At 38.9% G+C, this 11,699-nt stretch overlaps 2 protein-coding genes across 2 annotated transcripts; one reads left to right on the top strand and one right to left on the bottom strand.

Moving 5' to 3' along the window:
• Positions 1-642: 642 nt before the first annotated feature.
• On the top strand, positions 643-2,757 carry EV154DRAFT_606752 (uncharacterized protein; the record flags this gene model as incomplete). Its single annotated transcript, XM_051607559.1, has 2 exons — positions 643-1,847; positions 1,880-2,757. The coding sequence occupies exons 1-2, from the start codon at positions 944-946 to the stop codon at positions 2,755-2,757; spliced, it is 1,782 nt and encodes a 593-aa protein (XP_051452316.1). The 5' UTR covers positions 643-943.
• Positions 2,758-6,186: 3,429 nt separating this feature from the next.
• Positions 6,187-7,139, bottom strand: EV154DRAFT_577356 (uncharacterized protein; the record flags this gene model as incomplete). Its single annotated transcript, XM_051606522.1, has 3 exons — positions 6,187-6,561; positions 6,642-6,931; positions 7,094-7,139. 3 exons carry the CDS (start codon positions 7,137-7,139, stop codon positions 6,187-6,189), a joined length of 711 nt encoding a protein of 236 aa, XP_051452317.1.
• Between the last annotated feature and the right edge of the window lie 4,560 nt (positions 7,140-11,699).

Consider the following 11,699-nt stretch of genomic DNA (forward strand, 5'->3'; position numbering starts at 1 on the left):
GGGAGTACTTCCGCTTTGCATCATCTTGATTGCAAATTCTTGTTCATCTGCTTCCAATTTCTTCTTAACATGATACATTTGGCGGTTGTTGTTAACTGGGGGCGTGTGGTCAAAACAAGCCTTGTTTATATTTCAGCGATTGTTCACGTCTTTGGTATCCAACTTGACGTGAATAAAAGCAGTGCATCCAACCTTAACAGTCTTACGATTAGGCCTTTTCAAGACACCCTCCCCATCATTATTGTCTTCTATTTCAATTTTTTAATCAAACTAGATCGGCCATTCACTCAATGCATACGTACTTTCTTCGCCTCTGGTGTTACGGTATTCTCCAAAATGCTTTCATACCAGTTCCATGTAAAGTTTATCACTTCTGAGTGTCTCAAAGGGCATATTCTGAGACTTACAAAATCTTGCATCTCGTATTTGGCCGACTGCTTGTCAGCGAAATTTTTGCTTCCAGGAAACTCCTTTCCAAAAGCCTCCTTCATACTTACGACAGCTTCGCTACTACCAACAGTCTGCTCAAAGGATGGTACCGGAAAGTCAGTCAAATAATTTTCCTCGTGATCTTCTGCTGCATTCTCTGCGACACTGATGGAGTCCCAGTAGGGGGTGCCAAACATTAAAAAAATCATTTCCTTAATTCTTAAAAAACATTCCCAGGAATTTTTTCCCAGCCAAATTCCCTAAACTTTGCGGGAACGATTTTTTGTGCCCGAGATTTTGCGGGCAAGAAAAAGTATTCTTGAGAAATCTCGGGAAAGAATACTCATTTTCTATTCGTTGTTGAGAAGGAAGTATGACGTAAAAATGTAACATTTTATTTATTTTATGATAATCTAAAAGCATCAAATCGCATCTGTGTTTGCATTATAAAGTTTTTCTAAGTTTTTAACTTACCTTTTTTCTCCTTAACTTTCTCTAAAACGTATAATCTAAAATGTCTGATCAAATAAGCAGAAACACTGGTGGCGGTCCTTCCAACAACGATTCCGCAGATAAAAGCCTTGATAGAACCAAAACTACACCTGGTCAAATTAGGGCTATGATTGGTGTCTTTGAGAGTGACCAAGACCTTTTTAAGATATATCTTGGTGGACAAAAGTCGTCCGCTCCTTCAGCTGGTAGTCAGATAAAAAAAAGAGAGATCATTGAGAGATTGTTTCAGCAACTTCTGGCAGATAGAGTAATTCCGTCTTCCTGGAATTTCAAATCGGTTGGAAAACGTTTTGAACGCCAACCCGCAAAGTATCGCAATATACAAAGAGATATGAGCTCTACCGGTTTTGGCTTGACTACAGATAGCATTAAACGTGGACTGATCTCCATCGAGATCAAGTGTAAACATTTGTGTATTCGATTTTCTCGTTTGGCTGCTCTGCATGGTGTTAGACCAAACATAACTCCTTATTGTGTGGCTTTCCATGGAGCCCCTGGTGGTACCGAGTATACATACTCCAACAGAGTAAGGCCATCATTAGCTGCAATTGAGGCACAAAATTTTGCAGTTTTTGGTGGTCAACAAGAGGCGATTGAAGAGGTCAGTCGATTGTTGGTTGGAATTGATGCGGCTGAATCTTCAACAAGATCATCTGCTTCTCTTTCCTCTGGTGCTCCTTTGGCGGCTGATAATCCTTTGGCTGCTGATGTTCCTTTGGCTGCTGGTGCTGCTTTGGCTGCTCGTTCTCCGTTGGCTGCTGGTGCTTCTCTTTTCTCTGGTGCTCCTTTGGCTGCTAGGTCTTTGTCTGCTGCACCTGTGTCTACTGAGCGTTCTTCCTCGTTCCGTTTTTCTTCTGTTGGGCCATTCTCAAACGAAACTCTCTCTTTCCCTCGTCCTGCTTTAGGTGAAGCTTCGTCTGACCAGCCTCATCTGTAGAAGTACCAGCTACCAATGTTGCTTCTTCTCCTCTATCGGTTCCATCTAATACCCCGCCATCAAGTCGCAAACCATTATTTGAATCATCATTAGAGAATGGTTTGTTGGATTTCTTTTTTTTTAATGATGCTGGGTCGTATCATGCTGTGGACCATGACAGCGATGTCAACAGTGGTAGTGCTGCTCGTGCTGGTGGTGGTGTTAGTGCTGGTGTTGCTGGTGGTGTTGCTGGTATTGCTGGTGTTGCTGGTGGTGTTGCTGGTGGTGTTGCTGGTGGTGTTGCTGGTGGTGCTGCTGGTGGTGCTCGTGTTGCTGGTGGTGCTAGTGCTGGTACTGGTGCTGGTACTGGTGCTGGTGGTGCTCCTGTTGCTGGTGTTCGTAGCGGTGCTGGTGTTGGTGTTGGTGTTGGTGTTGGTGTTGGTGTTGGTGTTGGTGTTGGTATTGGTGTTGGTGGTCGTGCACGTGCTCGTGGTCGTGGTCGTGGAGGTGTTAGTCGCGCTGGTACCGTTCAGCCTGAAATGCCAACGGCTGATCGCATCCGTGTTGATCCCGATCACGCCATGAGAAACAAGAGGATCAAAAAAGACTTTTCTTCTGAGTATCGCGAGGCTCAGTTGAGAAGGGACGAAGTATTGAGCGAAAATAGTCAGAGGGAGTTCGATTTGGGTATGTCCCAATTGCTTGTTACTTGTCTGACAACGAACGCCTTCAATACATCGTCATTTACGGAAATTACCAGACATCTGGCTGATTTTCGTAGATCTCTGAGGGATCTTGTCGATGATGTTGATGTATATGATGATACAGAGTATCTTTACAATCTTGATAGTGATGAAGATGAGCACGACGACGGTAATCCTTCAACAGATGTAAATTAATATTTTTTTCTTTTTAAATAAAGTTTTTTTTTCCTCTTACAAACATATTTACATTCATTGTTCAGAAACCTTCACAGCAATGACGCAATCCAATCCTTTCAACACAAATGCCCATTATATCAACTCAGTTGGTTTATTCATTATCATATCCGAAATGTACTGCATAATCTGCTAAAACTACTTTAGCAACGGAATCCCTCCAAGTATTCAATATACGGCTGGAAACACTGTTGACGTTGTCAAATGACTCCAGCAACACCACGTCTAATCTCGACTGCCCGACGTCAACATCCTCATAAAAATCACCGTCAAAATTGTCATTTTCCAAGATCAAATAGTTGTGCAAAAGACCGCATACATGTACCAATTCATGTATTCTCATGATATCCTCCTCACAATTGATCTGAATCGGAATGTTCTTCAAGATTGTCTATTTGCCCTTTAATACACCAATGGTATTTTCAACAGCAACTCGGGCGGAAGAGTGAACCTTGTTGAAGTCTTCGCATTTCACCGAACTTGCAACCTGGGGTCTTCTGTAAGGAGTAAGCACAAATAGATGTAGAGCATATCCGGAATCACCGAGAAGGTACTCATGGCTTGCAGCATCGCCACATGTAAAATACTTGGCTTCTCTATTAATCATGAAGCTAGCATGCTCTACACATGTGGCATCACACATCGACCCGGCTTGTCCTGATTGGAACCCCAAAATGATCTTTCGTTCATCACAAACAACCTGACAGTTCACAGAATAGAACCCCTTTCTATTGTAATAGGATTCGGGGCAGTCGGTAGGTTTTTGAGAAAGGCGAAAATGGGTGCCATCGATGTATCGAATACAATTACAAAAAAAGTATTGTTTTTGATGGCTGCAGCTGCTCTTTCTCTTTGTTCCTTGTTAAGCCAGCTCATCAAGTGTTTAAGGTTGTCGGTGATTGCCTTAAAACAGCGGTTGGTGTAATCAGTGACAGAGTCTTTGCTGATTCCAAACAAAGTTGCAATCTGCTCAATGCTGTTACCAGTTCCATCGTGACTTAATCGTCTTAAGGTTACTGCAACTTGAACGTGAACATCCCTTTGAGAAATGAAACTGTGATTGTTGAAGACTGCGTGACCTTCAATCAAGCGAAGGAGCTTTAAGAACGAGTCCTTATTCATTCTACAAATCTTAACAAACTCTTCGTCATTCCACTCGAGGAAATACTCGCGATACTGGTCCAGTTTAGGAATGCCAGGTCCACTGTTGAGAACACGTTTCGTTTCTAATCCACTCAAGAGTTCGTGCATCTCTTCCGCTTCTTCTTCATTTTCAATAATAACATTGTGTTTAAGCAAAGACTTCATCTCGTTCAAAGTCTGTTGTCTAGTAGATTGTTTGGGCATTTTAAATGTTAAAAATAAAAGATAATATTTATAAAAAATGGTTTAAAGTAAAAAGGGGAAGCTAGAGCTGTATTTGGCTTATGACGAGTTTTCCCAGCCTAAAAAGATTCCCGGAACTTCGAAATAAAATTCCCGCGATTTTTGAAAAATTTAATGTTTGGCACCCCCTAGTCAAACTCGTTTCAGATAGCGTTTTTGCCGGGATTTTTGTGTTTTACGTTTTCATTTTCTAATGTTTGCTCGAAGCCATCGTTAATTTCAACATCATTACTGAACTCGGAAAGAAGTGCTTGAATTAGCAAGTCCTTGTCGCTGATGTCTTGTTCAGTCATTTTTTTTATAGTGAGATTTTCTTAAGAAGTAAAAAACGGTGTCCGTAAAAAAAAACTGTGTCGACGAAATTATTTTATAGTGCCAAAAAAAAAAAAAAATCCGGGCCGTACAGAAAAACGGTGTCCCTCAATATTTTTTACACCAAAAAAAACGGTGTCCGCATAGTTACGCATAAAAAAAGGTTGGTTGTAGAAATAGGTTTGGAGTGGAGCATATTGGTTACCACGATCGATGGCTTACTCAAACTACAAATAAGGTTAAGATGTAATTAGGCCACAGGTTTAAAGGAACCTACCATAATTCTGATGGGACCACTCTGTCATTCAAGAATAGATATGAGACATTTGGCGTGTGTCAAATACCCTTATATTTGGCAAACACGTACATAATTGAGCCAGGTACCAGCATAAACAGTCAGAATGTGTCTACTCGCCTTGCTGAACAGGTAGCTGGTTTACCCTGCGTAAAAGTAAACAAGACAGAGCAATCTGCATGTGAATACCTTGCGTTACTGCAAATCGTTGCGCTTGCTGTTGTACGTGTGCACACCATGGAAGAAAAAAAACATTTAAAACGATTTTAGAAAGAAACCCTCTGTATTGTTGCAGCCAATAATAATGTGGCTTGTTGTTACACAGGATAGGATCTTTCCTATAAATACGCTTCCTTTTTTTTCATTCTTAATAAAAATTCTTTAGTTTTGTCTTCACCTAAATTTGGGATTTATCTTGTAATTGATACCAGTAGTATTTCCTCCGCTTTTTGTTGCTGTTTTTGTCTATTGTAAATTATACAATCACATCATCTTCTTACATAAACCCGTCGTAAACTCTTTTATCTTCGACATCTAAGAACTATATTCTCTTCTCATCTCTCACTGTATTATTATCGATTTGCATTTTATTGTCTTATCCATATATTTTATCGTCTAAGATCACTACAGAAATACTCTTAATAAATAATAAAACTAAGTTGACAACTAAAAGTCTGGTCCTCACTATCACAATTCTGATATAATAATAATTGTCCCTTTTTAAATCTAAATCCGTACTAGCGCTATATCAGTATAACGAAAAAAAGCCAAACTGGGGGGATTTCTAATCATTTCGTCAGATTTCTGTAACAGCCAAGAAAACAACAATACGGGTAAAAACTTGTTTTATAAAACGCCGTATCATCTCAAATCATACTATGGTCGATATATTGAATACAAAACCGAACGCGTATCTATCGAAGTTACCAACGCAACCTCCATGGAAATTGTTGAAAATGCTATCATACCTTCTAATCGACCTCAAGTTCAGCATCTTGAGCCAACCAACCTTTTGCTCTTTTCAAATACATACACGGACATAGCTCCAAGAACAATCTCGCCAACACAAATTTCTACCTCCACTCGCAATCCCCAATTGCCACAGCGTATTCTTCCTGCCATTCGATCTTTGGATCTGCATACATCACGTGCCTGTAAACCATCTGAGCCAAAACCAAAGAAACAAAAAAAACTTAAATCATGCATTCGATGCTTAAACCTTTCTAGTCACAATTGTAGTCTAACTGCTTGTAAAGGCCGTCAAAATCCTTCACATTGCCATGTATTGCTAAACAATCAACCTTAATATTTTCAGATTTTATAAGTTAATAAAAATATCTTTTCTTTACAGTTACTAAAAAAATCTCCGATCGGCCGGAGGCCTTTCGATATATAATTTAGTTTAGGTATGATATGGTGGCCGATTTTGCACTGTCATTGGTAGGATTCAAACCTGATTTACTTCTACCAGCATTACTGACATTTGCTCCAGTTTCAATTTCCAGACGTTCCATAATCTCATCATACATGGGAGTTTCAGTTTTTTTTTGTTTCTTGTTCTTTTTTTTCTTCTTATCTTTGTTATCCTCCTCACTCTTCATTGGCAACGTCATCAATCGATCGCTTAATACGAATACTTGCAATAAACGTTTCTTTATTGAAGGGCTTATCTTGAATAGTTCTAGTGTCAGACGCCCAAGAGTCGCTCGTAAACCTATCAGAAAGATGTGGCTCCAATTCGAACTACTTGGGATGATTTTCCAATAGTGTTTCTACAAATATCTATAGGTGAGCATGGTATAAAGGACACTATATTACATCGCTTACTCTTGAATTCTTTGGACATGCTTACACGTGGGACATTTCCTTTACCTACTACACCGGTTTGGTAGAAGAGTTTTGTCGATTCTTCATAAGACGCCGATATATTCATAATTTGGTGCAAATAGTTTTCTTCTTTCGTTTGACGCCATGCCTGGCAAACTGGTTCGCACATTGTTGAGACATCCATGTTCGTGATTGTCCCTGGGTTGTTTTTTCCCGTTATTGCATCGGGAATACCACTCCATATATCAAGGTACTTGCCATTGTTATCCAACAAGAAATTTTTCACGCGGTCCATTGCCGGTTTATTGTCATTACCTTCCCCAACAAACCATGACCGTTTTTTCTATGTTGATTATCAGACTGATTACATGTGAAGTATTCCGCTTGTTGCTTAATTCGATATTTCTGAGTAACTTCTCCCTCTTTTTAACCTTATCATTTCGGATGTTAGGAGCGGTTATGTGGTGATCCACCTACTTTTGGTACTAATTACACCATAAATCATCACTAAATCAAATCTCATTTCATTATCCCATACGTTATTACATCACAACACGAACCAATTTCATATACATTATATCATATCCAACTACAAGCACTATTTTAGTGCTGTGTAACTTATCCATCAAACTAAATTCATAATCTGATTTCACTTAGCATATATCAATATGCAAACTGATAGTTGGAATAGAAACCTCTTAATCTTTGAATCTACTTTTACTCTTAATAAAATTTGTAAGCAGTCTCAAAGTATTTTATTGTTTTTATTTATCTATCTCTATACTCAACTATGAAAGGTTAGAGATGGGTGACTATGAATATTGTTTGTCAAAAGCTTCGTATTATCCATGGTTAAAAATTTGAATCCTTTATTTTTTAATTTTTTTTAAAAAAAGCGATGAATAAGCAAAATATGTGGATGAAATATGAGATATTGTATCATGGAACACAAAATGTTTACGTTAATTTAGATTATTTTCTGTTTTTGCAAAAACTTGCAAAAAATCATTGAAAAATCATTCCCAGAAATATTCTTGAAGAATTTAAGATTTCTGATTATGAAGCCTCTATCGTTGTACATTCCATTATTTTTTCGGAATTCAGTACTCGTAAGATGTTTTCCAGTCGAAAGTGCTCGCATAAACGCAGTCGACATGGCAAGTATATTGATTTTGACTTTTTTACTGTTGCATTAAAAAACATTTTTTGATTCGTTACTTGTTCTTCTTTAACCCGCACGGCATTAGAGTTCGGTCATCGTTCTGTCATCCCTCGTACGTTATGACGTCAAAAAAATCAGAAGTCGAATATTCACGGTATATACCTCTACGTTAACGAAGAAAATTCATCTCTACAAAGCTATTGTGGCACGCACGATTCAAGTCATGATCTCTGAGGAAATAGAGAAAAAAGCTGAAAAGTGTGTTTTGCGTTCCAATTCGATTTTACCTATGAAAGACCGTGAGTTACGTTCGGGATCGGCCTTGTTTGTGGCGTCATTCTAAGTTTCAGGTTGACTCTTAGAGTCGCTATTACTGTTACTGATTCTTGGGGCTCTGGCCATGTTAATTCGTCATGATTGTTTTATACCTTTTGGGATTAGGTGATTACACTGTGTTAAATCTGGCTCTGCCACTGCGTCGAAGAATACATCCACTGAAACAAATTAATTTGTCTTGACCAATGTTAGACATTAGTTATTGCTTCTGAAAAAAGTGGCTGAACAAAGTCAAAACTTCTTTATTTTCAATTTATAGTTGTGACACCCAATTTTCAGAAACGGTCAGTCGATTTTTTTCACTCAATGTGTATTATTCCCATACATGTCTGCTGCTTCGACGTGGGCATCGTTTGGCCGTGCAAAAAAAAGATCAGCCGGAACTACTAAACTTAATATATACTGCAAAGTCATAATAATCATTATAATATTAATACATGTCAGCTGCTTTGAATTGCGCATTGTTTGGCCGCGCAAAAAAAAAACAGCCCGAAGTATTAAATTTGGTATATACTGCAAAGCCAAAACAATCATTATAATATTATTGATACAGAGTTATATATATGATATTTGAGTTTTCTAGTTATTTTAGTCTGAATGTTATGGTGAAGAATTCTTATTTATGCAATCCCATTCCACGATATTAGTACTAATGATTGTGGTAATATTATAACTCTGATGAAAAAACCGATGACATCAGCGTTTTGCGACAGAAACATTGATATAGCGCTAGTACGGATTTACATTTAAAAAGGGACAATTATTATTATATAACAATTGTGATAGTGAGCACCAGACTTTTAGTTGTCAACTTAGTTCTATTATTTATTAAAAGTCTTTCTGTAGTGATCTTAGACGATAAAATATATGGATAAGACAATAAAATGAAAATCGATAATGATACAGTGAGAGATGAGAAGAGAATATAGTTCTTAGATGTCAAAGAGAAAAGAGTTTACGACGGGCTTATGTAAGAAGATGATGTGATTGTATAATTTACAATAGACAACAAACAGCAACAAAAAGCGGAGGAAATACTACTAGTATCAACTACAAGATAAATCCCAAATTTAGGTGAAGACAAAACTAAAGAATAATTATTAAAAAATGAAAAAAAGCAAGCGTATTTATAGGAAAGATCCTATCCTGTGTAACAACAAGCCACATTATTATTGGCTGCAACAACATTAAAAGGTCACGTCGTTGACATACTTTTGCCAGGCCATGCATGTACCTTTTCGCTGTCCAAAACAAGTTTGACGATGTTCTGTCGTGAAGTCCGAGCTCCTGTAAATCTGTAACCGACGTCGATAATCTCCGTACCGCTTAAGAACACTTAAACTATTCAACGAATGTTTCTAGATCATTTTAATTTATTTTGGGACTCCGTAAACGTTATTAGATTATCCCAAACTATAGGATCGTATCGGATAACGGACCAGAATAGCAAAAGCTATCGGATCTTGACGGATAACGGACCAGAGTTCCTAAAAGTATAGGATCTTGGCGGATAACGGACCAGAGTTCCCAAAAGTATCGGATCTTGACGGACAACGGACCAGAATTCTCTAAAGTATAGGATCTTGAAGGATAATGTACCAGAGTTTCCCAAACAACTTCATTTCAAATATTCCACGAATTGGCGCTAAGCTTTTAAAATAAAAAAAAATGTCTTTATTTTGTGTTTTTGTTAGGATCTAGGTTCAGGTAGCTCCTAACCACCAAATAATAGGGGGTCCCAAACATTAAAAATAAAAATTCAGGAACGGACGATTAATTTTGGTCAAGAAAAACGACGGACGATAATTATCGTCCGGGAATTTTACGTCATAAATTATGACGAAATTGCCATAAAAAGTAATAAATAGTTTATTTTTCTTTATTTTACGTCATAAAAATGACATGCATATGTCACCACTCATCTAATTATCATATATAAACCTCGTTTATCCCACATTTGACTTACCTTCTTTCTCTGAAATTATTTCGTGAATTATATCAACTAAAATGCCCGGTCAACGTAAGCAAACTACTGCTAGAACATCCAAGAAAACATCTTCCAAAACAGCTTCTGTTGATGATAGCCAACGTGGATCCAACACTAGTCCTGCTCATGCCAAAGCGATGATTGGTTACTTCGAGGAAAACATCAAGCTTTTTAAAGCATACATCGGCGTACATGATAACGCTGCCCCTGGAGCTGCTACCACAGTCAAAAAGCGTGAAATCATTAAGGGTATGATGAGAAAACTGTTGGCTGACAAGGCTATACCCACCGATTGGACGCTGGATCAGCTTATGAAACGTGTTGCCCGTCTTTTCACCAAGTACCGTCAAATAGAGAGAAAGTTGAATGGCACTGCTTTTGGTTTGACACAAAAGGATATTCGTGGAGGGATCACCAGTATCGAACAAAAGTGTGATTTCGAATGTCCTGGATTTGAACGATTGTCGACTTTGCATGGTGATAGGCCTAATACCCAACCTGTTTGCGTAGCTTTCCATGGTGCTCCTGGCGGTACTGAGTATACGTTCTCTAGTAGAAAAGAGCCCACCATTACGGCAATTGATGAACAAACCCGTGCTGTTTTTGGTGAGGGCGAAGAGCTTGAACCAGCTCAGCCAATTCGATCTGCTTCTGAGGAGCCTTCAGCTCGTACTCGTGATCCTTCTGTTGGCCCTTCGTTTCCTGGACCATCCATGATTCCTCGCTCTTTGTCTGTCGAGCCTGCAGGTGCCAATGATACGTCTTCTCTTCCTGTGGTTTCTGAAGATCGTCCTAGACCTCGTCGTAGTTCGATGTCATTAGACAGAGAAGTAGCTGAAATCCTTGGCACGAATGCCTTCAGCGATGACGATGATGATGTGGACGCTGTTCGTGTCAATGCTGGTTCCCGGGGTGTTTGTGATAGCTCCAATGGTACTCGTGCTTCTGGTGGTCGTGCTGCTTCTGGTGGTCGTAGTTCTCGTGGTGCTCGTGGGAATGTTGGGTTGTCCAGACCTCGACCTGAAATGCCTTCAGTTGATCGTATTCGTGTAGATCCCGATCACGCCACCAGAAACAAGAGGGTGAAGAGGGATTTCTCTTCAGAATACCGTGAAGCCCAGTTGAGAAGGGATGAAGTGCTGAGAGAGAACAGCCAAAGGGAGTTCGAGTTGGGTATGACGGAGCTGTTGGTGACGAGTCTTCGAACTAATGCGTTCAGAACGACGTCCTTCACGGAAATTGCCCAACACATTGCGGCATTCCGGCAATCATTGAGGGAACCTCTTGAGAACGCTCGACGTAACGAAGAGGCGTATCGAGTAAGAAGCGATAGTGAAGGTGAACCCGCTTTTGACGGTAACGATGATGGATCTGATGATGGATCTGAAGTAGTTAGACGTTAGTTTTTTTTTTCTTTTGAATAAAACCTTTTTTTAAAACTAATATTTACCTTATTGTATCATTAATGACCTTCTACAATCCCTCATTCATTACAATAATAAATTTGCTAATAACTTCCAAACTATAATGCACTTTTCATCGATATAATCTGTTTATTTTTTATTTCGTCCGAAATGTACAGTGTAATCTTCCAATAC

Source organism: Mucor mucedo (genome assembly GCF_025094135.1).
Source record: "Mucor mucedo strain NRRL 3635 chromosome Unknown EV154scaffold_149, whole genome shotgun sequence".
In the NCBI taxonomy this organism is placed as follows: domain Eukaryota; kingdom Fungi; phylum Mucoromycota; class Mucoromycetes; order Mucorales; family Mucoraceae; genus Mucor; species Mucor mucedo.